Source organism: Vulpes vulpes, chromosome 2 (assembly GCF_048418805.1).
Source record: "Vulpes vulpes isolate BD-2025 chromosome 2, VulVul3, whole genome shotgun sequence".
NCBI lineage: Eukaryota > Metazoa > Chordata > Mammalia > Carnivora > Canidae > Vulpes > Vulpes vulpes.
Window position 1 is genome coordinate 44,818,209 of NC_132781.1, and position 26,504 is coordinate 44,844,712.

Below are 26,504 nucleotides of genomic sequence, written 5' to 3' on the forward strand. Positions count from 1 at the left end.
TTTTTTGAAGATTTTATTTATTTATTCATGACAGACACACACAGAGAGAGAGAGGCAGAGACACAAGCAGAGGGAGAAGCAGGCTCCATGCAAGGAGCCTGATGTGGGACTTGATCCTGGGTTTCCAGGATCACACCCTGGGCTGCAGGCGGCGCTAAACTGCTGCGCCACCGGGGCTGCCCCAGTTTTGGCATTTTATCAAGGAATGCAAAAGTTTACCTCTGCATAGTACAGCTAGTGATTTTACTTATTTGTATTTATTTTTTTAAGAGGGAGGGAGTGGCAGATAGAATCTTAAGTAGGCTCTATACTCAGCGACATTGAGCTCAACATGGGGCTTGATCTCACAACCCTGAGAACATGACCTGAGCTGCAATCAGGAGTTGCACACTTAACCAACTGAGCCATGTGACCCTGGTGTAGCTAGTGATTTTAAACCACAGATATGATTACTTTTCCACCTCTGAGAATGGTATGGTCCATTAGAAAAGAAGGATATAAAACAGTTTTGCCCAAGCTGGCTTTTTACACTTGATCTTAGCCAAAAGGCCTAGAAACAATCCAAGCTGGCTTTTTAAAACAGATAAAGTTGGAAAGTTCTTTGGCTTCTCCAACGTTGTATTTTCAGAGCATTCATTTTGGTATTTTGCCTTGAGGGGTTGAGTTCTAGCATATTAAGTTTAAATTCAGATTTTCCTTGGGTTTAAATACAGAAAGAATGGCTATGTTGCAAGAGCTCCCTTACCTTAGTCTGAGAAGTTAGTATGAAATCCATATTTGCCTGACCTCTTGGTGAAATTAGCAAAGCTGTGGACATTCACAGCTCCCTTATGTGACTTTCTGCCCATCTCACATGTCACATGCAGTTGCCATTGTGATTTAGCAGAATTTTTAGGGGGGTTTCAATATGTCCACTGAAATTTATGGTGAGAGTTTTTTCTTTTTTAGATATTTTATTTATTCATCAGAGACACAGAGGGAGAGGGGCAGAGACATAGGCAAAGGGAGAAGCAGGCGCCCTGCAGGGAGCCTGATGCGGGACTCGATTCCAAGACTGTGGGATCACGCCCTGAGCCAAAGGCAGACATTCAACTGCTGATCCACCATGGGAAGTTTCAGTTTGAGCTAAGACTTCTTACCTTTCCCTTGGGAAATCCATAGGAAATTTACTGTGGCCTTAATAATTAACAAAAAAAATACTCTTTTCTTTTTTTTTTTTTAGATTTTATTTAATTTTAAAGAGAGTTGGGACACCTAGGTGGCTCAGCGGTTGAGCATTTACCTTTGGCTCAGGGCGTGATCCTGGTCCTGGGGTCAAGTCCCACATCAGGCTCCCCGCATAGAGCCTGCTTCTCCCTCTGTCTGTATTTCTGCCTCTCTCTCTGTCTCATGAGTAAATAAAATCTTTAAAAAAATTTTTTGGGGGGGAGTGCACGTGAGCAGGAGGAGGAGCAGAGGGAAAAGGAGAGAGAAACTTAAGCGCACTCTACGCTGATCATGGAGCCCAACATGAGGCTCAATCTCTTGACCCTGAGATCATGACCTGAGCTAAAACCAAGAGTCAGACACTTAATCAACTGAGCCATGCAGGCACCCCAAGAAATACTCTTGCATCAGACTTCTATAAGGTAACATAGAGTCGATAATACAAAAATCAAAACAATATAAAAAAGGTATATTTTGGGCAGCCCCGGTGGCGCAGCGGTTTAGCGCCGCCTGCAGCCGGGAGTGTGATCCTGGAGTCCTGGGATCGAGTCCCAGGTCAGGCTCTCTGCATGGAGCCTGCTTCTCCCTCTGCCTGTGTCTGTGCATCTGTCTCTCTGTGTGTCTCTCATGAATAAATAAATAAAATCTTTTTTAAAAAAAGTGTATTTTGAAAAGTCTTGCTCCTATCAATCTCATTCCCCCTGGCTCCTACTTGTTTTTTTTTAATTTTTTTTTTTTAATTTTTATTTATTTATGATAGTCACACAGAGAGAGAGAGAGAGGCAGAGATACAGGCAGAGGGAGAAGCAGGCTCCATGCACCGGGAGCCCGACGTGGGATTTGATCCCGGGTCTCCAGGATCGCGCCCTGGGCCAAAGGCAGGCGCCAAACCGCTGCGCCAACCAGGGATCCCCCGGCTCCTACTTGTTAAGCAGATAAATATACTTATTTTCTCCCTTTTCCCCACAAAATTCAGCATACTGTGTATACTATGTATTTCTTAATACTATATCCTACAGTTGCTTTCTGCAGTTCTACCTATGGTGCATTTTTACTTTGTCAGGTTTTATAATCACTTACAGAATGGTATGACTATACCTACAGCACCTAAGTTGACACCATTATTTCAGAGCAAGATGTCCTATTATTATTTTTACTAGTAATTCACATTTAATGTGAATCAGAGCCCTAAAAGCATCAAAATATGCTTGTAATATCCTCCAAAGAAGAGATACCAAAAAAAAAAAGAGACACACCATTATGCAATATGACTCTTACCCAACTTACAAGAGTTCTTTAATTATTGTGATGTCCCCTGGGGTACTTTATTCTCAAGTGATGTACTTAGTCTGTAGCAGCTTCCTGCAAATATGTGAACAGAAGAGCTCAAGGATATCTGGTGATATTTGGTTTCCTTTGTCCTATGAAGTCTTTATGGTTGTTGTTTCTATAGTTTAATGGCCTTTCATGAACAGGAGCTGACCTGATGTCACAATTTATGAAAATAGTTTTTTGGGAAAAGTATTTTTTGAAGTCCCATGCCACTGCAAGGCTTTTCCTCTGAAATGTTTTTATTTGTTTTGTTTTTTTTTAAAGATTTTATTTATTTATTCATGAGAGACACACACACACAGAAAGAGAGAGGCAGAGACACAGGCAGAGGGAGAAGCAGGCTCCATGCAGGGAGCCCGATGTGGGACTCGATCCTGGGTCTCCAGGATCAGGCCCTGGGCTGAAGGCAGCGCTAAACTGCTGAGCCACCCTCAGTGGTTTAGCTGCCCTGAAATGTTTTTAATAATAGCATTTAGCACTCCATATCCCAGTACATTGATGCCCCGGTGAGAATCAACACTAAAGAGTGGAAGCTGAGCACAGGCACTTTGGCCCTTACATGGGTCTAGGGTTTTGTAGAGCTTCTGAAACAAACTCATTTACATTTATGTACATATTGTCCCACAGACATCCCCAAGCAGAAACCAGTATTAACTATGAACTAATCCCAAGAAAAGTTGGGTTGCATGGCCTTCGATGAGGCTGTCAGAGACTGGGATTTTGAAACCATACGCTCCAGTGTTTCTCTGCTGTGTTGTCATGCATCAGTTAGTTCACTAAAAGTTTGACTTCCCTCAAAATATTAACTTCATCAGAACTGTGTTCTAGTAGGGGTTTTTGGTAGGACTTGACTTTAGCTTTTTGAAAGACAAAGCCCCTTTCCCCTCAGTAATGTTGGGTTAGTAGTGAATACACAATCCCTGAAGATAAGGGGCCTCAGCCTCTTCTTTCCCCTTTCCCCAAAGGCCAAGCCTCAAATCTTGGGCGTTTTCATAGCATGATCTTCCCCCCAGCCCTTCTACTCCTGCCAAGTATCTGCATATACTCTTGGAATAGGAAAGCTGGGAACTCTTAGGGTCATAAAACCGGTTGTGATGGAACTTCCCTGGAGAACTGCTTTTTTATATATTTTGAACACCTCCCCAGAACTCTCACGGTCACTTGGAGTTTAATCAGCTTTCCAATAACACTCTCTTGCAGTTTAAGTGATTTATTGATGTGTCTCAGCTATGGTGGTTATGGTTTCAGGACGTTTCAGCCGTTGGTCTTTTAAGAAATCCTTTTCGCTACCGGAGGAGCCATGCTACTTCATTGTGTTTGATATTCTGTCCTCCTTAACCAGTATCTTTTTTCTTCAGTTCTTCCACCTTGGCAACATAGATCCTCATGGCATCCATCTTGGACATTCCTTTATTCTCGTTCCATGCCTCCCACTTGGCCTTGGCTTTCACATCTGTAGCAGGTGGGGCAGGGATGTTGCAGTCGCCTTGGGTGGCCTGTTTGTAGAAGCTGTACACCAGTAGCTTCTCCTGATCACTCACAGGTCCCTTCAACTGCTTGATAGCAGCACAGGCCATCTCAAACTCCACTTGGCACATTGGGGGTGCTGAGGCCCAGCCCTTGTGTCCTTTCTGGGTGATGGCTGGCACTGGAAGCTGGAGGATGGAGAGTTAGAAACACTGGAGGCTAGTGATTAGGTCTGGGAGGAAGGGAATGGGAGCAAAGAAGACAGGGTAATGTGTGAGAAGAACATAGGATATTTGTGTATGTGTTTTCTCAGGAGTCAAATGTGTTTTTATAAAGTACAGATTGGAAACTGAGGCCCACTGGATTGGATCTCCGCTACTATTGCTCTGGATAGCAAAGTGCATTTTCTGGGGAGGGCAACCAGGAACATTTCAAAGGTGCCTTTGATGCCAGAAAATTAAGGATGTTGTCCTCCCGTGAGAAGGAAGTGTGCTGGGGTGGCGCTGCGCTGTGCGGGGGAGGAGGCCTTTCAGAACCGCCAGTCTGTGCTAGTTAGTGGGCGGCCTGGGGAGGGCGTTCAGTGCGGTGAACCTTAAGCGCGGGATCCCGAGGGTTACTGGATGGAAGCGAACGCGGAGCCGAGGCGGAGCTAGTGGGGTGATCCCGTGGGGATGATCCCCCAGGGCTGCGCTGGGCGGGGCAGAAGCAGGGCAGCGGCGCGGGCCAAGGGGAAGGTGGGGACCGCGGCTTAGGGGCGGGGCGGGGCGGGGCGGGGCGCGCCCGGCCGCCCGGAAGCGCGGGTACACTTGCCGGCTGGCTTGTCGGAGGCCTCGGCTGGTAGGGGGCGCTGTGGGCCGGGCTGCTTGGGCGCCGCGGACCTGTTGGTGGGTTCTGCGCGTGCGCGCGGCGCGGCGGGAGGCCTGCGGACGGCTGCGCGGAGCCTGAGCCGAGATGGTGGGCGGGGGCTGAGGCGCGGCCCATTGTCCCGCCCTCCCGGAGCCGCCCATTGTGTCGTGGCGCCTGCGTCTCACTCGGGGCCTCGGGGGGAGGGGCGGCCCGCGCGACCAGCAGCGTCGCCGCCATGGACCTAGGTGGGTGTCGCCGCTCTCCGTCCTCCGCCCTCGTGGTCTGCGTCCCGCACCAGGCGGCCAGGGCGGTGCAGAGCGGGCCCGGGCTAAGGGAGACCTCCGGGTCGGGGAGGGCTCGGGAGGGCGGGGGTGTCCTCCGCGGCCGGGGTCGGGAGGCCCGGCGCTACCGCGGCGCCTCCGCCCCTCCACCCGCGGCTTGCCCCCCGCGGGGCGCCTTTCCACGTGAAGGGCCAAGCGGATGTGAGGTTAGATTTCCTCAGAGTGGACAGGGCTCGTGCACGTGCTTTGGAAAATGCAGGCTCAGAAGGATACACCGACGGTTTCACTTAGTTAACCGCTGCAGAGTTCTTGGGCAAGCGTCCTCTGCCATGAGGTCCTCCTCGATAAAACGGGGGTGATGATAGCATACCCACCACACACAGTTGGGGGCGTTTTGATTGAGAGCACGTGTATACAGTGTCTGGTAGGTGCCATGCGCACAGCTAGTTCAGCCGACCAGCAGTTGTGGGGAGGGCCGAGGAGCCGAGGGGGCACGTTTGATTCAGAATCCTCACAGGCAGAGCCTGGGAGAAGGGAGGGGGGAGCTAGTATACATGGTGACTCCTGTCCAGCCTCCCACCCTGCCGGTCATGCTGTTCTCAGAGAGCTGAGGTGAGGCACCCCAAGGTGTGTCAGTAACAGGCTGTGGAGAAATGTTGTAGTCCTGCCCCCAGCCACGGCTTCAGTGGTGCAACAGTAGAGCTCAAGAGCTTGGAGCCCTGGAGCTGTGGTGATTTCCGTCCCAGGCCCCAACTACACTATAGTTGGGACATCCTGAGCAAATTGTTTCTGAATCTCAGTGGTCCCATCTCTGAAACAAGAATGGTTCTCAAAAGGTTGAGGATTAAAAGAGCTCTTGCACAGTGCCTGGCACGGAGTAAGCGCTTAATAAACTTTTGGAGTGGGCACTGTTATCCAGTTGTGATAAAAACACTTGGGATTTGCCCAGCTACTGACCAATAGCTCCTGGGACTTACTCCTTCTGGTAGCACAATGAATATACTGTCTCTGGAATAATAGGTTTTGGGGGACAAACATCTCAGCTGAGCTGATTGTGCAATAAAATTAAATTTACAGAGTCATAAGAGAACATATTTTGGGGGCCTAGGAGAGCAGCCTGAGCTAAAAAAAAGAAAAAAAAAAAGCCAGAATCCCCAGTGAGACCTTCAGCAACCTAATCTTCCTGGGATCCTGCCTAGGCCACTAGGAGCCAAGGTGGATTGCCTTCACCAGTTGGTTGCATAGGAGTGCTGATCCTTTGGCCTTTTGCTGCTCTCTTAAAGTTGAAGGGCAGGATCATTTTTAGTCTCCTAAATCAAGATTCTCTCTTGCTGGCTCCTGGGAAAGATATGTACTTGGGGGCATGAGGGAACGAGGAATTGGGGGCTAACACTGAACAACTAGCTCAGTACTCAGGGTGTGACTAGTATATCGCACTTGATCCTCCCAGTCTAATATGAAGTCTGTGTTCTCCCCACAGATGCAGAAGGGAAGCTCAGAGAAGCTCTAGCTTCTAGATGGCTGAACTAGGATATAAAGCTGTCTAATTAAACCTCCCCAGATGCCTTCCTTGATAAGTGTTGATTCAGGGCTTACTGAAGAAAAGACTTTTCTTTCCTAATCTACTAAGTATATTTTATGTCTACCTCTTGGTTTCTACGAGAGAACCAGAGCATTTGGTAGCTTGTTCTGTTTGACAGAAAGAGCTGTGGGGTAATCTGTTTCCCTGAAAGGCAGAACATTTGAAATTTTAAGAAGACTGTAAGAGAAAAGGGGGAAGGCAGGGCTTGTTTGATTGCTTCTGCGGCCTCAGCCCTGGCCCCTCCCTTCTTAGGCTGCATCATTACTCAGAAGTTTGACTGCCATGTTGCACAGTACGCACCCTCTGTCACCCCTCCTCTCCACCTCCTCTGCTGGCCCATCCATTACTGGAGGGCCTAGCCCTTTCCTTTACACATGGTTTTCCTGCAGAATCTCATTCACTTTGTTCGTTCCATTGATCCCCTCTAGGCAGACCCCTCCCTGAGTCACATCTCAGGGTTGACTCTCCTCTTGAGCATCAACCCCACATTTCCATTGCTGGAGGACATCTCTATCTTAATGTTCTTTTTTTTTTTTTTTAATTTTTTAATTTTTTTTAAATTTATGATAGTCACAGAGAGAGAGAGAGAGAGAGGCAGACACAGGCAGAGGGAGAAGCAGGCTCCATGCACCGGGAGCCAGATGTGGGACTCGATCCTGGGTCTCCAGGATCGTGCCCTGGGCCAAAGGCAGGCGCCAGACCGCTGCGCCACCCAGGGATCCCCCTATCTTTTTTTTTTTTTTTTATAATTTTTTTTTTAAGATTTTATTTATTTATTCATGATAGTCACAGAGAGAGAGAGAGAGAGAGGCAGAGACAGGCAGAGGGAGAAACAGGCTCCATGCACCGGGAGCCCGACGTGGGATTCGATCCCGGGTCTCCAGGATCGCGCCCCGGGCCAAAGGCAGGCGCCAAACCGCTGCGCCACCCAGGGAGGGATCCCCCTATCTTAATGTTCTACCTCAAACTCCAAATAACCAAAACTGAACAGTGTTCCCCCCAAAGCTGTTCTGATTCTCTGTTCCTCCAGTGATAGCCTTTGTCTTCTAAATCCAGGCTAGAGTTTGAGAGTCCTTCTTTATATTCCTTAGGTAAGTCCTTTTGATTCCAGCTCTACAGTGGCTAGAACCATCTCTTCTTCCCCATTAGAACCCTTATCATCTCTAACCCTGGTGATGACAGCCAGCCTACCAACTGATGTCTCTGTCTAGCCTCTACTAACTATTTTAAAGATTTTTCACCACACTGTCTTGTGCGGCTTCTTTCTGTGCAGGACCTTTGAATATCTGTGAAGAAATGACTATTCTGCATGGGGGCTTTTTGCTTGCCGAGCAGCTCTTCCACCCCAAAGCACTGACAGAACTGACAAAGTCTGACTGGGAACATGTTGGGCAGCCCATTGTGGAGGCCCTAAGGGAGATCTCCTCCGCCACAACATGCTCCCAGCCCTTTGCCTGGAAGAAGAAAGCTCTGATCATCATCTGGGCCAAGGTTCTTCAGCCCTACCCTGTCACCCCTTCAGATACTGACACTCGGTGGCAGGAAGATGTGTTCTTCTCGGTAGGCAACATGATCCCTACCATCAATCACACGGTCCTTTTTGAGCTGCTGAAGTCTCTGGAAGCTTCTGGACTCTTTATCCAGCTTCTGATGGCCCTGCCCACCACCATCTGCCGTGCAGAACTAGAGCGCTTTTTGGAGCACATGTCTGTTGACACTTCTTCAAAGGATGTGGCCTTTTTCCTCAGTGTCTGGTGGGAAATGATGAAGCACAAAGGCAATCAGCAGGATCCTCTGCTCTCCCAGTTTAGAACAATGGCCCATAAGTACTTGTCTTCTTCAGATGAGTTTTCCCATCCTCCAAAGAGGTTTAAGTCAGACCCAGAGGTGTGTCCCACTATGCCCCTGTTGGCCATGCTGCTCACTGGGCTAAAGCAAATCCAAAATAGAATCCTGTGCCCAGGGATGAAATGCTGCGCATTAGCCAACTTAGCGGACATGCTAACAGTATTTGCACTGATGGAGGATGACCCCCAGGAAGTGTCTGCAACTGTGTATCTGGACAAACTGGCCACAGTGATCTCCGTGTGGAATTCGGACACCCAGAACCCGTATCACCAACAGGCACTAGCAGAGAAGGTAAAGGAGGCAGAACGGGACGTCAGCCTGACCTCCCTGGCCAAGCTTCCAAGCGAGACGATTTTCACTGGGTTTGAGTTCATGTGCAGCCTCCTGCGGGAGTGGGGGAAGGAGCTGCAGACCATGCTCAACAGCAGCCAGGGGACAAGTTATGACAGTTACCGGCTGTGTGACAGCCTGACTTCCTTCAGCCAGAACTTGAAGCTCTACCTTGATTCTACCAGCTTGTCTAAGGAGGAGCGGCAGGTGGTCTCGGAGCTAGCAGAGTGTGTTGAAGACTTCCTGAGGAAAACAAACAGGGTGCTGAAGAATAAGGGCTTTGAGAAGGACATCACCGCCTCGATTGCCATGGCCATCATTGAGCAGAAGATGGACCGGCATATGGAAATGTGCTACATTTTTGCTTCTGAGAAGAAGTGGGCCTTCTCAGACCAGTGGCTAGCCTGCCTGGTTAATAACTGGGCTCTCTTCCGAGAGCCAGACTTGGTGTTAAAGCTGCTGGAAACAGTGATGGAAGTTACCGCGACAGACAGAGCCATCCCTGAATCTCACATCAAACAAGTGATTGGCTTGATCCTGGAATGCTACGCAGACCTCTCGCTGCCAGATAAAAATAAAGTCCTCTCAGGCACCCTGCTTTCCTGGGGGCGGAAGGGTCTCTCTGAGAACCTGTTGGCTTACTTGGACGGGTTTCAGGAGGACCTCAATACAACTTTTAACCAGCTTGCGCAGAGTGCCTCTGAACAGGGCTTAGCCAAAGCAGTGGCTTCTGTGGCCCGCCTGATAATATTGCACCCGGAGATCACAGTGAAGAAAATGTGCAGCATGGCTGTGGTCAACCTTGGCACCCACAAATTCCTGGCTCAGATTCTCTCTGCCTTCCCTGCCCTTAGGTTCACGGAAGAGCAGGATCCAAATCCATCTACTACCTTTGTGGTGTCATGCCTCAAAGAAACTGTTTGGACAAAGTTCTCTACACCTAAGGAAGAAAAGCAATTTTTGGAGCTCCTGGGCTGCCTGGTGAGTCCTGTGAAGCCCCAGGGTATCCCGGTTGCTGCTCTTCTTGAGCCACATGAGGTGCTAAAGGAGTTTGTCCTGCCTTTCTTGATGCTCGATGTCAAAGAGGTAGACCTCAGTTTGAAGATTTTCCTCCAGACTCTTGAAGCAAATGCATGTTTAGAGGAATACTGGCTCCACACCTGTTCTCCATTCCCCCTCATCTTCAGTTTGTGCCAGCTGCTGGACTGCTTCAGCAAATACTGGCAGCTCCCCAAGGAGAAACGGTGCCTCTTGTTGGATGGGAAGGATCTGGTGGTCCATATCCTGGAGATCCTCTGTGAGATCGTACTGGCTAATGCTGAGACCTTTTCCCCAGACACCTGGATCAAGTCCCTGTCTTGGCTCCACCGGAAGTTGGAGCAGCTCGACTGGACAGTGCGCCTGAGGATGAAGAACCTCTTTGAGGGCCACTTCAAGTGTGAGGTGCCAGCCACGCTTTTTGAGATCTGCAAGCTTTCTGAGGATGAATGGACCTCCCAGGCCCACCCTGGGTATGGGCCAGGCACAGGACTTCTTGCCTGGATGGAGTGCTGCTACATTTCCAGCAGCATCTCTGAGCAGATGCTGTCCCTCTTGGTGGTAGATGTGGGCAACCCCGAGGAGGTCAGATTGTTCAGCAAGGGCTTTCTGGTAGCCCTGGTACAAGTCATGCCTTGGTGCAGCTCCCAAGAGTGGCAGTACCTTTACCAGCTGACCAGGAGACTGTTGGAGAAACAACTCCTACATGTCCCTTATAGCCTGGAATATATTCAGTTTGTTCCTCTGCTCAACCTGAAGCCCTTTGCCCCGGAGCTCCAGCTGTCCGTACTCTTGCTGAGAGTTTTCCAGTTTCTCTGCAGCCAGAGTTGTCGTAACTGGCTTCCTATGGAAGGCTGGAGCCATGTAGTCAGGCTTCTCTGTAACAGTCTGACCAATCTCCTGGACTCCGTTAGAATGATACAGTCAGTTGGCCCTTGGGCTCAAGGACAAGAACAGGACCTGACCCAGGAAACCCTGTTTTTTTATACCCAGGTATTCTGTCACGTTCTGCACATCATGGCCATGCTCCCCCACGAGGTGTGCGAGCCGCTGTATGTCTTGGCCTTGGAAATCCTCACCTGCTATGAAACCCTAAGCAAGGCTAATCCTTCTAGTAGTTCCCTGCTCCAGAAGGTAAATGAGCAGCGCTTCTTAAAGTCCATCGCTGAGAACATTAGCCCTGAGGAACGGCGCCAAACCCTGCTGCAGAAGATCAGCAACTTCTGACCTTTGTAGACCAGAAAACAGCTGGGCCTTGCCTTGGTGGGGGGCTCTAGGGGCTCGAGCTGAGAAACACAAGCTTTTCAGTGATGTGAAATTGTACACAAGCTAAAAGTATATGGCAGTAACTGTAAAGAAAATAGTTTCTTAGGTTGTAACATACAAATTATTAAATTCACTTTTGATTTTGATTGGGTCTCTAAGTCTCGTCAGTAGTCTAGGCTTAGATGTGCTCTGCAGTTGGGCACAGCTAGGGTCTTAAAGATCAAGGCAAGCTGGGAGGGATATTTTCATAACTGGACTTACCCACCCTAGAATTTGGCAAAGAAGTCCACAAAGGTGAAACCACTCAAGTGGAAAAATTGTAAGGTATGTGTTGTTTTGCACTGAAACCCTCTTTCAAGAGTCATTTTGTGGGGTCTTGGAAAGGGCAGCAAGGAAAATAACTTGTCACTGGTTAGCCGTGTGACTTTTGAACCCAAAAAGCCTGCAGCACTGTAAAAGGAAAACATTGGACCAAGAAAATTAAATAGACTAATAACCCCAAGAAAATGAGTGTGTTCTAAATTGAGGACTTTTGCCATATAGTCAACTCCATTCGTGGATCCAGGAGGGGCTGTGAAAACTAAGTCTGGTAAACACAGCAGAGATGGATCTAAGGGATGGGTGTAATTATCTTCTGCCTGGGGTGGGTTGTCATGGTTTTGAAGAGTGAGTGGGAGCAGGCAGTGGTGTACACAGAAGCATAAAAAGTGAACTTAACATGTCCAGTTTATATCACAGAAGTAGAACTGGCTTGGGAAGCAAGGAAGGGGGGGAGCGGATATGTCCCATCACCTTCATATACATACCCTCACTCAAAATGAGGCATTATTTTGGTTCCCTCCTAGCTCCTAATTGGGATTCATGTAAGAAGGGAAGATTGAACCAAGAGTTACCTCACCACTGGGCTTGAACACTGGGACCTATGATGTACTCTCAGAACCCCAGAAACATATTAGAGTAAGGTATGAGCTAGGCCCTCCTGAATGCTGAAAGCATGACCACAGCCCTCCACACTCCACTCTGCCAGCTGCATGGATGTGAACACAGACCAGACTCAAAGCATGCAGCAAGGAGTCCAGTCAGGTCACAGAATGGGCCTGAAAAGCTGTCGGTATTGATGTATTTAACAAATGAGAAGAAGCTAGGAAATATTAGTGCAATTTAATCACCACAGGGATGATTTATAAAGATATGACAGTAAACAAAAATGGTAAAAAAAATTACAGCATTTGACATTTTTAAATGGCACCTATTAAAGACTGAAATAGAATTTGAGACACACATTCAGTACTTTAAAAGTTCACAGAAAACAGTGAATTAAAAGGCACTTTAAAACATTTAGATCTTTACTACCACTTAAAAAAAAAAACTAACAAAAAAAAACCTTCTTGGTAGCAGTTTCTAAAACCCATCCTAGATGAGGAACAATTAGTATTGGCACCAGAGGATCCTGTTTGCAAATGGTAGGTGAGTCAGTCCACAGGATGTATTTTGGCCAGGGCTCTCTCGCACTCTTACTCTTCAGCCTTCTGTGGCAAAGTGGCAGTATGTTCCTTTAAGAACAGGCTTTGGAACACAAGCTCTGGCTTATTGGGAGGCAATGTGGATGAGACCTCTCACAGTTTGGAATACTGCCCGTTTCCATGTCCTATGAAACGGACAATGTCAAAGAGTGGGGTTACCCAGGAAAGAGCTTGAGAGGCACCAAGTCACTTTACCCCTACAGGTTTTTTTTTTTTTTTTTTTTTTTTTTTACCCCTACAGTTTTTAACAGCATCCTGTGTGTCTGGATATGGTGAAAGCTGGGTTTGAGGGGACATGCTAAGAAAGGAATAGTTTTTGTGGCTTTACAATAAGCTCACAAGTTTGATGCTGGTCTTCCCAAGTCAGCCTACAATGGCGCTGAGCTATCGGCCTCCCCACCTACTCATGTGCTTCAGGTCCCCTTCCCTGCCCCTTACCCCTGTGCCAGTGAGACTTCTGAATGGAAGTCAGTGGACATAGGAGTTCAATGTTGGCACGTGGATGGCAGGATAAGGCATGGGACCAATGGGTTATCTAGTACACAGTAAAAAACTACCTACCTACAATGATTTTCCTGGGCCAACATCACGAGGAGAGAACTTATTTCAAGAACCAAGTCATCACTTGCTGCTGGCCTAGTAAGCGTAGATACTGCCCTGAGTGGTTGGAAAGGTGGGTAGCCACCAATATTTAGGGCCAGGTGGGTACCCAGACACTATCACCCTAGTCCACCTGTCTCCACACCCCATGCTTCTACCTCCCAGAACCCTTGAGGTGGGACCCATGGAAAGATCCTTGGGCTTGCATTAAAACCACCTTGCTGCCAATGGAGGTCTGATAGGATCCAATTGTTGTTACTTAGAAAAAAGTGCTTTTGCAAAAGGGGCAGGTTAGAAGAGGGAGGTAATATGAATGTTCTTTAGAAAAACAAACCCATCTATCTGCTTATCAATCAATACCCAAAAAGCTGAGGCCACCCAGGGCACAATTTGGTCCGTGGAATACTGAGTGGAGGAGGCAGCTGGTATGAGGAGGTACCCTCACTGCCTGACTCCCGGGAGCAATTAGCCATCCTTTTTGGCCGGGGCGGTGTCAAAGAGCCGGGTTGCTTTCTTGCACAGCAGAGAGAACCAGTAGATCTGGGGAGCGATGAGGAAGGCATTGGCCACATTGCAGTAGAAAGGGATGCTGAATGGCACTCGGAGTGGGCTGAGTCCCTGCTGTTGGCCATAAGACCAGTACATGAAAGGGAAGAGGAGGATCCGACAGGAAAGGAAGGTGGTCAGCGTGAGGATTCCATTCACTTTGTACAGAAGGGTGTGCTGCTGCTTTAGCTACAGGATAAAGGGGAGGAAAATGCAGTTACCAAGAGGCTGTGCCTTCAGGGAACCACTAGCCCAAGTTCTATGGCAGTGAAGCCAAGCATCTAGTCTTCCAAAACTTGTGGAAAAGCTGACGGGAGTACTGCATATTTGTATGTGCACATAGGTTTGCTTTTTTCTAACCGTGATACTGAATTTGGCCTGAGCCACTCAGCCAACAGGTACACAGAACAGTGGATTCAACAAAAAAGAAAAAAACACAAATCTGTGGCCAGGAAAAAAAAATACATAAAAAGCTATATCAAATTTGATATATCAAATTTGGTTCAGACCAACTGACCTTTAGTCTGTCAAAGGGTCTCCTGTCCCACTATTGCAAGCACTAAGGGATTTCTCCAAGCCCCACAACCTGCCATGGAAGAACAGAGCCAGCTTCCTCCACACCACCGCCATTTCATTCATACATGCCTGAATCAGGACTCTGCCCAGTGACACAAACGGAGTGCTCAGTTCTGCCATGAAGATGCAGCCAACAAAGAAGTCCCCAAGGTCTCCCCTAAGCCTCTGCAGAGGAAAAGGGGGAAAAAAGAGAAATAAGAACTAGAGGTTAAGGAACCACTGGAAGGAAAATTCTAACTAGGGCTATTGGAAAGGGTAACCATGAGAGACCATGAAGGGAAAGGGAAATGCTAACTGACCAAGGACGACTGTTAATTCTCTGCTGCTTCCATAGCAATAGCCCTCTGGGGGTCAAATCCCTAGGACCCAGAGGCAACCTCAGAGATCAGCTGATTGCATCACACACCAAGCTTTTTCTGAATTTCAATGTCAGCTGGAAGAACCCTGTAGCCTACTTTTGGGTATCTGACTTAGTCATGCCAAGGGCACTTCTCCAATTTAATTCAACAAAATATGTGCCAGGCCCTGTACTAGATGTCAGGGTCCCAAAGCAATCAGGGGAAACTTCTTTTAAGAATGTAATGTACTCCACCACTCATTTTATCTGGTCAAGAAAACAGGATAGCACAGAATAGCAGCTCTGTCACTACCACTGAAGTAAGTTACAATAAGTAAACGCTTAGAGCCCCAGTTTCTTCCTGTCTGGCTAATAATATCTAATTATCATTTCTTTTTTTTTTTTTTTTTTTTTAAATCTTTATTTTTTTATTTTTATTTTTATTTATTTATGATAGTCACACACAGAGAGAGAGAGAGAGAGAGAGAGAGAGAGGCAGAGACATAGGCAGAGGGAGAAGCAGGCTCCATGCACCGGGAGCCCGACGTGGGATTCGATCCTGGGTCTCCAGGATCGCGCCCTGGGCCAAAGGCAGGCGCCAAACCGCTGCGCCACCCAGGGATCCCTCTAATTATCATTTCTAATAACTTCTAATTATTAGTAGAAAGCTGTGAGCTTTTCAGCCCAGTGCTTATCACCTGATTGGCACTCAGGAGTTACTAATTTCCTTTCTGCAGTCTCATTTCTCTTCCTCACCAGGAGGGGAAATGGACCCGAGAAGAAATTGGAAAGCTACCTGCCTTGAGAGGGGGCTTTTGTGACATCAAAAGAGCACATACGGTACTCTGGCACTGTTACAGCAAATAACCAGTTGACTGAGCTACTCTCTCATTTTTTAAAACAATTTTCATGTTGTTTAGTATTGTATTTTATACTGTTTTTATATTTTATAAACTGAAGACAGAGTCTGACAGAGCCTAGGGAATCACAGAGGGCTGGGGGATTGCATAAAGGAAAACGGTAAGGAAGATCATGAACATTTCACATTGCATTGTCTTCTATAGGATCTCCCTGGGAGATTTTCCTGTGCTGCTGCTGGCACACAAGAGTGGGTGCAGGAGGACGGGGAGGGGAAAGAGGGACAGTCCACACTTGTAATGGGCAAGATACCAGTTTCACCGGAGAAAATGAGTGACTGAGTCTGTTGGTGGCTGTTCTGGAAGGTCATACCTGTGCAACTGGCACAAGGACAAACAGGATGACTGCGTGGTGCGCAACCATGAGGCGGTTTTTACTTAGGAAGTTTCGAAAAGTGGTGAGGGAGTGTCTGTGGTTCTGGTCTCTGGTTCGGTACCACTCACAGAGGTACATGGCGTAGGAGTCATAGATCATGTACGGAATCAAGAACCAGACATACTCTCGGGCAAGCCAGTGCCTAAAAGAAAGCACAGGAACCGTCCATGAGATGATTATGGATATCAACTATGAAGGCTCAAAGCCAACCTCTTCTTGAACACATCCCCTTCAGCTTTGTACCTGACTAGCTGTTTTTACTCCCAACGCTTTACAGTTGAAGATGCTGGCAGTGATAAATAAGGCAAAATAAACAGCTTTAAACTGTTGTTTAAATTACAGGGCAAATTAATGAGTGTCAGAGGAAGAAAGCTGGGACTCACTCGGCACCATGTTTCAGTAACTATTGGCCACTACTTCCCTGATTTAGCTACTCATTTCTAATGGATTTTCTGGTATTTTGTGATATAAGCTAACTTTGAAATAGAAACCTCTACAAATGATTCAAGAGCTCCACCAAGAAACTGGTTTGAAGGTATTCCAAATGCCAAATCCAATATTTCCAGTTTAACTCCACTTAGTTGCTCAACAGTTGGGAGTTTCCTCTTGCATCTGCTTGCCACTCCACTTTAGGGAGTTCCTGGGAAGCTACCCTGACCATTTTTTCTGTATAATTCTATAGCTAATCCCAATTCCACTCATTAAGAAAAATATGTCTGGAAATGAGCCCAGTGCTCAAGGGTTACCTTAATAGCAGTCAGATACCAGAAGAGAGGCTGGAACAAAAGACAGTGTTCCCATTTACTTGTCCAAGGGGGTTGAGTCAATATTTGCTGAGTCTAAATCCCTGTTTATCACAGTCCCAGAGCAGATTACAAGTCTCTAATTTTTTTTTTAAGATTTTATTTATTCTTTTGAGAGAGAGAGAGAGAGCATGAGCAAAGGGGAGGAGGAGTGGGAGAGGGAGGAGCAGATTTCCTGCTGAGCAGAGAGCCCAACACAGGGCTCAATCCCAGGACCCTGAGATCACGACCTGAGCAAAAGGAAGACACTTAACTGACTGAGCCACCCAGGGCACCCAGAAAGTCTCCAATTTCTACAATTTTGTTCCGAAATGAGAAATAATCGTTCTATAGAAAATGTGAAAAAAAATCAGAAGAGAAATTATATACTCTGCTGAGGATTAGCTTCATTCAATCAGCACATTTTTACTGAGCATCCATGTGTCAGATAAAAGAAACAATTTGGTTTCATGGTTCTCAAACTACCTGAGTGTCTAACCTGCAGTGCTTGTTAAAGGCTCTTCTGCCCAGAGACTCTGCATGCTATGCCTAGGAACCTCAAATCTTTGTTTTTAACTTTGTCAAAGGTGATTTCCTAAGAAGCCAGTCCACTGCACTGCAATATTGGAAATATAGAGAGGGTACCGTTCAGGTTTCTGTTCCGGACTGAGTCCACACTTGTCACGGCACAAATAAATCATTAAGAAGCAATGAAACACAGAGGCACCTGGGTGGCTCAGTTGGTTAAGCCTCTGCCTTCAGCTGAAGTCAGGATTCTGGGGTCCTGGGATCAAACCCCATGTCAGGCTCCCTGCTCAGCGGGGAGTCTCTTTTTCCCTCTCCTCTCTGCTTGTGCTCTCTCTGTATCTCTCTCAAATAAATAAATAAAATCTTTAAAAAAAGAAGTAATGAAACAAGCAGACAAGTAAATAAATGCAAATATAACATATTTGTATGTGAATTAATTAGCCCGGTTCCATTCAGGCAGAAAGGTGTGATAATTAGTCTACTGCCCATCCATTGCGTTATGGAAGCAATTCCAAGTAAAATAACTATGAAGAACCTACTAAAAAGCTTAACTGAAATATAACCGGCTCCTCCCCTTGAGTGGAGCCTGGGGTTTTAATATTTTGCACACAGTACCAATCCAATGAGAGCTGAAATTAGGGCTGATAGGTAGAATTCTCTGAAGACTTATTAACAAGAGATCTGGATTAGAATCTTAACTCCCACCAGCCTAGGACTTAACTTTCTTTGTAATATCAAGATAATAATTCTTGTTTTACTTCCCTGACAGAGTTATTGTGCAGATTAAAAAACTAGAAGTGTGCAATCCTTTTCAATGTAAAAAGTACTATCCAAATAGAAGTATTTAAAACCCCCATGCCTGGGGCTATGACTGTTGACCCTTTTAGAGATCTGGACTCCTTTAAGAATCTCCTGAAATCTTTGGTCCTATACCACATTATGCATATAATTTGGGGTGTGTGTGTATGTGTGTGTATATATGTATATATATAATCTATATGAAGGCATAAAATGAAAAGGCATATAATAGGGGTGCTTAGGTGGCTCGGTTAGTTGAGCGTCTGCCTTCAGCTCAGGTCATGATCTCAGGGTCCTAGGACAGAGTCCCACATGAGGCTCCCTGCTCCCTGTGGGGAGCCTGCTTCTCCCTCTGCCACTCCCCCTCCTCCACTGGGACACAGGTGCACATGTGCAGTCTCTCTCCATCTCTCTCTCTTGATCTCTCTCTCTCTCTCAAATAAATAAAATCTTGGGGTGCCTGGCTCAGTCGGCCAAGCCTCTGCCTTCAGCTCAGGTCATGATCCTGGGGTCCTCACACTGAGCCCCGCGTCATGCTCCATGTTCAGTGGGGAGTCTGCTTCTCTTTCCTCTGCCTTTCTTCCCACTTGCGCATGCTCTCTCAAATAAATACTTTTTTAAAAATAAAATCTTAAAAAAACTCACATATGATTGAAAAATAGTAGAGTGTACAGTATGTGAGCCCCAAAAGGACTTTTTTTTTTTTTAAGATTTTATTTATTTATTCATGAGAGACACAGAGAGAAGCAGAGACAAAGGCAGAGGGAGAAGCATGCTTCCTGTGGGAAGCCTGACATGGGGCTCAATCCCAGGACCCCAGGATCATGGCCTGTGCCAAGGCAGACGCTCAACCACTGAGCCACCCAGGTGCCCCAAAAGGCCTTTTTTTAAAGATGATCTAGGTGCCTTTAAGACATCCTTACACATACATATAAAGGCAGAGGGCACAGAAATGTGTCTATCTCCATTTTGTAAGTAGAGAATCTAAGACATAAAGATACAAAAAAGGAGGAACCTCAAAAGCAAACTCAGATGTCCTACCATGATCAAACCACTAAAAATACAGAGCTTCTGAGGGGAAAACACAACAGTGGTGCTATATAGGATTGACAGTTAATGATTCGCAAATATCTTCTGAAATGCATACTAGGTGCCTGCTGCTTACCCTCATATTAGCTCAAAAAATGTTGTGAAGTCACAATTGTCATTTTAATCTTTGCAAAGGAGGCGGGTTTTAAGTCTGATATGACAAACTGGGGACAGTGAGGGACCTTGATGCATGATCAGAAAATGCTCGATGAAAATAAAAATTTAACCCAGGCAAGCAAATGCTGTTAGCCCTGCTGTTAGCCTGCAATCAAAGTCACTTGACCTATCTTCTCTTGGCATCTATAATTCATTGCTGATAGCTGGTTTTGTCTAAAAAGAAGCATAGAAAGAAATGTACAAAAGTCACAAAGGCAGGACTAATCCCAAGTAAGATCCAGACACACACACACACACACACACAAAATCCAGACACTAAATTTGCAGGCCACAGTGAAATGGATATCCTGCTCCTGCTCCCATCACATTTCAGTCGCAACAGGTAAAAAGCAGGACACTTTGCAGAATCAACGAGAGTTAAAGGACTAGGAAAGGCTGTGAGACTTTCCCTGCACATTTGACTATTGCTCTTCCACTAGGAGAAAGAGTGGTTCTAGGAAGACAGGTAAAAAAAAAAAAAAAAAAAAAAAAAAAAAGCTTTTTAGAAAGAGCAGAGGGCGGGGTGGGCGTGTTCACAGTTGCCCAGATCTAAACACTATACAAAGCAGACCATCCAGGTCTTTATGATTTGTTTCACTAGATGTGTATTTCCTGACCCGCCTCTGGACTGACCTCTAATTCCCCTACAGATCAGTCTTCTGAAAGCACTAGAAACCTCTTCGTTGCCTTTAGCAAATCCAGAGGAAAGACAGGAGCAGCCCTTGTAAATCAGGGTTGGTGGATTTGTTCCTTTCCATAGAGGGTCTCTGCTAACCACACTGGGCATACGTTAGCCAAAGAATGCTCCAGAGCAGGATCCGGGTGAAGTCATTTAAAAGAACCACACACCAGACTCCCACCTCCAAATAATTCTCACTCTTAGGTATCTCATCAAGAGCTTGAATCGATGGGCCACCTTAAATCAGACGTAGACCCTGTCATTGTCTAGCGCGTCTTCAGTCCTAAGTGGGCGAGGCTGACAGGTAAGGAGAGGAAGAGGTACTAATTAGGGAGCTCAAGGTTTCCCATCAACCAGCTGCCTAACAGCATGTGCTGAAAGAACTAGCGCCTCTGCGCCGCTCAAATGTGGAAACTTCGAAAGAGTTCAGCGCTGTCATTCGTGCGGCTTTCCGCGGGCAGGGCGGGTTACCTGTCCGTGATCACGTCGCTACAGGAGCGGATGATGACGATCCCTGACCCGGTGGCCAACACAGCCTGCACCGAAGAGACCAGCCTAACGTGCGGCAGAAAAGAAGAGGGCAGGGTGGAAATGCAGCCCGGCGGCCCGCGTCGATGCCAAAGCCCGGGCGGCCCGCGCGGGGAGGACGGGGTCCCGCCGCCGCCACCGCCGCCACCGCCGCCGCCGCCGCGCTCCCGGCCCCGAAGCAGCTGGCGGACGTGGGCCGGCGGCTCCCCGCCGGTCCCCGCCGCGTGGGCGCCCTCCGCCCTCTCCCTCTCCGCCCCGGGGCGGACACCGGGGTCCTGGAGAGCTCTGGCCAGCGCCCGCGAGGGGCAAGGCACCAGGGAGGCAGCCCCCTCGCTTCCTGTCGCCCCCCTTTTCCGCCCTCGGCGCGGCGCAGGGCCGGCAGGGGCGGGCGCCGGCGGGTCGGGGCGGGCAGGGGCGGGCAGGGGCCGGCGCCGGCAGCGGCAGCCGCAGCGGCAGCGGCAGCGGCAGCCGGCGGGGCCTCGCCCGTACCTGGTGCTGATCATCACGCAGTCGCTGTCGCTCCATGCGGGGCGCGCGCGGCGCAGCCCCCAGGTGCAGAGCGCGAAGAGCCCGGGGAAGAAGAGCGAGCCCCAGGCCAGCGTCAGCAGCATGGGTGCTGGGGCGGTCGCCGCGCTCGGCGCCCTCGGCGTGGCTCAGGTCGGCTCCGCGCGACTCCCGACGGGCGAGGCCCGCCCGCCCCTATTTCAACCCTCCGCCCCCGCCCCCGCCCGGCCCCAGCCCGGCCCCGGCCCCGGCCCGCCGCGACTCCGGCAGCCGCCGGGCTCGGCCCAGACCCCGCAGCGCGGCCCTCCGCGTGACCAGGCAGGCGGCCGCGATAGGCGCGGGCCGGCCGGGGGGGGCGGGGTCTCGCCGCCGCCGCCCCTGGGCCCGAGGCTGCCCCGGGTTCCCCGGCCGGCCAGGTTCCGAGGGCTCCGCCGCTGCGCCCTGCACGAGCGTCGTGGAGCCGAGGCCGCGGCGGGAGGGGCCGAGACTCCCGGGGCTTCTGTTCCGTCACCGCGGACGCGTCCCCTCCCTGCGGGACCAGCCCCGACGCACCAAACGCCCCGCACCTGCCCTCTGCTCCCCAGCCGCAGGCCACGGGGGCGGGGGCCGGGGCAGAAGCAGGTAGAAGGCCGCCTAGGGTCGGACCCCACCCCCCACCCCACGAGAGTGGGCGAGCCCTCCAGGCCGGGCCGCGCCGCGCCATCCGTGTGACCGTAGGGAGAGGACAGGTGGGCTTGTGGCCATCTGCCCGCCTGGCGCATGTACCCTGCACTGCTGCGTACCCTGCACTGCTGCACTCCCTGCTCCTATTTGGATAGGAGTCTTAAGGAAATGATCTCTCTGTAGGCCAAACATGGCTTTTCCACGTCCTGCCCACTGCTGCAGTTCCTCCAGAAGCGGCGGAGGTCGGAGGTCGCTCCGAAAAGCATTAAATCCTGCCACAGAAGCCCGCAGACCCCCTCTCGATGTGCTTCGCGAGGTGGAATTCCGTGTCTGCGGACTTTGCGTGGCCCTGCGCTACTGCCTCCGGCCTTTATCTTCCTCGGAGAACGAGGGTGGGAAAGACCATTCATTTAGGCCTATTGCGGTGGAAAGGCTCTGTGGGTCTCTTACCACCATGACCATGCAAAATGCTGAGGAAAGCCCTGTAAGAGATCTCAGTCGTTTTCAAACAATGGGCTCAGCCAGTCTGGGCCACTGTTTCATCTGTGAAACGAAGAGGCTGAGCTACAAACTCTTTAAAGGTTCCTCCAGTTCTAAATTCTTCTGATTCTACGACTTTTGTTTTTTGAAAGATTTTATTTATTTATTCATGAGAGACACACAGAGAGGCAGAGACACAGGCAGAGGGAGAAACAGGCTCCGTGCACAGAGCCGGATGTGGGACTCGATCCTGAGACCTTGGGATCAGCCCTGAGCAGAAGGCTGATGCTCAACCACTGAGCCACCCAGGAGTCCCTGATTCTATGACTTTTATAACATGATTTCAGTTAGATGCCAATTAAATTTCTCTTTAATTAATAATTAATCATGGCTGTTACTGATGTAGAAGCAAATATAAACACAGCTTTTAACATCTCATATTATTATTGAGGAATTTAACCAACATTAAGGAAACAGAATACCCAAAGGAAGGTCTGAAATTTCTTCCAATGAGGGTAACATCCCTAATTCCCAAATTCACTGCTAACATACTGGGTGAACTGAAAAAGACACTTCAATTTGGTAGCAAGGTACCTGGCAAATACACAGCTTCCTGTATTTTCACATTTGCATGTGGACAAAGGACAGCTATGTGTAAACTTTCATCGCCTCCAGGGCAAGTGCTGATGAATTCCACTTTCTATTCCCTACCTAAGTATCCCAGTCACCTCCAGCTCCAGCTTTTCCAGAGGGTCAAGTGGTTACCCATCTTCCTTGCTTTCTCTCCTTAAAGGGTTCAGCAACACGCACCAAGGATGCTAACTTTTAAGTAATGGGGAACAATCTATTGCCTATGCAAGTTTGTCTGTACAGCTTTTACGGAGTCTATGAAATGAAAACAAAACAGATGTTTCACATATAGAAAAAAGTAAGTAAAATCAGTTTCCAACACCAGGCTCATGAAGTCACCAGAATGTTAAGCTCGAACCAAAAAGCGTAAACATGAGCCTTGGCTTTTCAACCCCTTAGGCAAATGATAAAGCCTTTTTAACACAAACTTCTATGCCCCTTCAAAAGTTTTGAGTTGTGTTTCCTTCTCCAGGAAGGTTTCTTTTCTTTCTTTCTTTTTTTTTAAGATTCTATTTATTTATCATGAGAGACAGAGACAGAGAGAAAGAGAGAGAGAGAGAGAGCACCAGAGACACAGTCAGAGGGAGAAGCAGGCTCCATGAAGGGAGCCCGAGTGGGACTCGATCCAGGGTCTCCAGGATCACACCCTGGGCTGAAGGTGGCACTAAACCGCTGAGCCACCTGGGCTGCCCTCCAGGAAGGTTTTTACCTGTTTCTCCTAGGCACATTTATAAATTTCCTTTTCTAGATCACTTTTGCATTTGAATAGTGAGCATGTGCTTTTATTTGTATGTAAGTTTCCCCACCAAACTGTTAGCCCTTTGAAACAGAACCATGTCTTTTCATTTTGTTTCCCAAGTTAGGCCTGGCACATTGCCAATGCTCAAGAAATATTTGATACTTTTTAAATGCTAATATTTATTGAATATTTACTATGTGCCATGCACTATATCAAACATTTTACAAGCATTATCTCATTGGATCCTCACAAAGAATCTATTATCCTCTGTGTGTGTGTGTTTGCGTGCATGCAAAGTAAGACCCAGAGCAAGGAAAAAACTCGCCAAGTTCACACTGCTGGTGGCAGGGTTGAGATTTGAACTCATTACTGTCTGCCTTCAGCATCATTGCACTTAATGACTACACTCTCTTCAACCTTGATAAGCAAGGGAAGAGTAGTGTTTTTCACAATATAGTTTCTGATTAATAACAACTGTTCCTAATTGTTTCCTCCTAGTTTAAATGTGTGGAGTGTAGTTTATGGGCTCTGGTGCTGCTATTATTAACATCATTTCATATGTATATATACCTTCACAATTTTTCAAATCACTTTCACATATATTAATCTCACTTGGTTCTCAAAATAATCCGGTGAGGTAGGTGAGCATATTACTTCCTTTTAGAAGAAACTGAAGAATGGTAAACTGACATGCCACCCTATGAAGTCACAAGGCTCAGTTAGAACCCAGGGCTCCTGATTATGTTCATGGAGATTTCATCTTGTAGATTGGGATTTAAGTTTTTTTTAAATTTCTTTTTTACTTTTTTTTTATATATAGATTTAGTTAATTTATTTGACAGAGAAAACACAAGCAGGGGGAGCAGGAGAGGGAGAAGCAGGTTCTCTGCTAAGCAGGGTCCCCGATTAGGGGCTCACTGAGCCAAACAGGTGCCCCAAGGAATTTTTAATTATGCCTCGTAGGTGGGTTTTGAGAATGAAGTTTGCATTGATGTCAAGGCAAACCTCATTTACAAAACTCCCTTGAAAGGGAGTTTATAAAGCTCCAAGTTTGGGAGGGCTATGGTGGGATTTCTCTGGTTCCTACCCTATCTCTTCCATTCCTTTAAACACCATTAGGGAATAGGATAGCGGAACTCTTCCCATTCTACTCCCTGGTTTCTCTAGCCTTAAATTGAAAATATCATATTTACTTGTACGAGACTCTGAGAATACTCAGGTGAATGTCATTAAGATATATGATGTGTGGGCTGCTACCCTCGATCAAGGACATTTTCTTCCTATCCAGAAAAATCTGTCAAGAAAAAACAACTGAGATTCACAAATGAACATCTTCATTTCAAGCTCCAGAACTGAGACCTTGGAGGTCTTTATCCACCCATCTACTTAAAAAGATTGTTAACAGGGCAGCCCAGGTGGCTCAGCGGTTTAGTGCATCCTTTAGCCCAGGGCCTGATCCTGGAGACCCGAAATCGAGTCCCACGTCGGGCTCCCTGCATGAAGCCAGCTTCTCCCTCTGCCTGTGATTCTGCCTCTCTCTCTCTCTCATGAATAAATAAATAAAATCTTAAAAAAAAAAAAAAAACCGTAACAGAGGGATACCCTGGGTGGCTTAGCTGTTGAGCATCTGCCTTCAGCTCAAGGTGTGAACCGGGGGTCCTGGGATCGAGTGCTGCACTGGCACAGGGCACCCCTGGCGCAGGGACCCTGCTTCTCCATCTGCTTATGTCTCTGCCTCTCTGTATCTCTCATGAATAAATCTTTTTTAAAAAATCATAACAGAGAAAACCAAACTCTATGCTGAAATGAGTTATTTTGCTTAGAACTGCACTTCATTTCTGTATAGGGGCTTTGGAAACAGAGCAAGAAGAACAAGGGAAGAAATAAAATGATGGGAGACACAGAGAGAAAGATATAGCACAGGAAGCAGATCTATTAGAAGACTGAGATCAGGGCAGTTACAAGGAATAAAATGCCAAGATACATCTCCTTTGACTCAGGAAAACAAACAGAGATTCAGATACAGAGACTGGAATTCACAACAAGTGAACAAGAGAAAGGGGCAGTAAGACACACAGAAAGGTAAAAGGAGATGTACAGAGGGAGAAAGTGCTAGCCTTTTATGGAACAGCATTCCCTTTAGGCTGACACCAGCAAAAGCCACATTGCATTTGAAGATCAAGTAAGGAAGCAGCTTGTTCTTAGGACAGAATGTGGCCAGGAGGAAGTGAATCAATCGCCACCCTCCTCTTTATCCTGCACTCTGCACTCCACAGGAACACCTGATCATTATGGCCTTGCACTGATACTTGCATGTGTGTTTCCCCTTTAGTCTGTGTACTTGTATGTGTGTTTCCCCTTTAGACTGTGCCTCTTGATGGGCAGGCAGGGCCTGTCAGTCCAGAGGACAACCACGACATACAGCGCAGGGGTTAGTATTAGAGGGCCTGAGTTCCAGTCTTGGCTCTGCTACAATAAGCTGTGTGACATGGGGAAAACTACTTAACCTCTCTGTAAAACATGACTTCCCGGGCCTACCTCCCAGGGTGGTTGCAAGAATTAGATGAGAGATTTTCAGAAATACATGTAAACTACATGCCAGGCACAGGAAGGGGCTATTCTTTATAGCTGGCAGCACAGTTACTTGCTCTGAAACTTCTCAGTAAATATCTATTGGATTGAAGACGAACTAGACCTGGCCTTAGCCAGCTGCCAGGCTGCAGCTTCCTCAGTTTTATCCTGGACTATGTGCAAAAGCAAACTGTAAGTCTAAGAGGCACAGTCACACCGCAAGCAAATGGTTTCCACAAACAGTGACCACAGCTGCACACCACAGGGAAGTCTTTGCTCTGGTACA

At 47.7% G+C, this 26,504-nt stretch overlaps 3 protein-coding genes across 5 annotated transcripts; 1 reads left to right on the forward strand and 2 right to left on the reverse strand.

Annotated features, from left to right (window-relative positions):
* Positions 1-2,787: 2,787 nt before the first annotated feature.
* On the reverse strand, positions 2,788-4,731 carry LOC112933162 (diazepam-binding inhibitor-like 5). The gene has a single exon (XM_026016266.2). It carries the CDS (start codon positions 4,134-4,136, stop codon positions 3,873-3,875), a length of 264 nt encoding a protein of 87 aa, XP_025872051.1. The 5' UTR covers positions 4,137-4,731; the 3' UTR covers positions 2,788-3,872.
* Positions 4,732-4,876: 145 nt separating this feature from the next.
* Positions 4,877-11,342, forward strand: GEMIN4 (gem nuclear organelle associated protein 4). The gene is made up of 2 exons (XM_026016218.2): positions 4,877-5,096; positions 7,988-11,342. The coding sequence occupies exons 1-2, from the start codon at positions 5,087-5,089 to the stop codon at positions 11,155-11,157; spliced, it is 3,180 nt and encodes a 1,059-aa protein (XP_025872003.2). The 5' UTR covers positions 4,877-5,086; the 3' UTR covers positions 11,158-11,342.
* Positions 11,343-12,338: 996 nt separating this feature from the next.
* Positions 12,339-21,369, reverse strand: TLCD3A (TLC domain containing 3A). 3 transcript variants are annotated; one of them, XM_072747921.1, is made up of 5 exons: positions 21,121-21,369; positions 20,575-20,658; positions 16,009-16,213; positions 14,511-14,606; positions 12,339-14,054 (listed from the first exon to the last, which is right to left on the reverse strand). In XM_072747921.1, exons 1-5 carry the CDS (start codon positions 21,240-21,242, stop codon positions 13,785-13,787), a joined length of 777 nt encoding a protein of 258 aa, XP_072604022.1. In that variant the 5' UTR covers positions 21,243-21,369; the 3' UTR covers positions 12,339-13,784. The 3 variants fall into 3 exon arrangements, with proteins under 3 accessions (XP_072604022.1, XP_072604023.1, XP_072604024.1); XM_072747922.1 differs by lacking the exon at positions 20,575-20,658 and having other exon boundaries at positions 21,121-21,337; XM_072747923.1 differs by lacking the exons at positions 12,339-14,054; positions 16,009-16,213 and having other exon boundaries at positions 14,517-14,606; positions 21,121-21,357.
* Between the last annotated feature and the right edge of the window lie 5,135 nt (positions 21,370-26,504).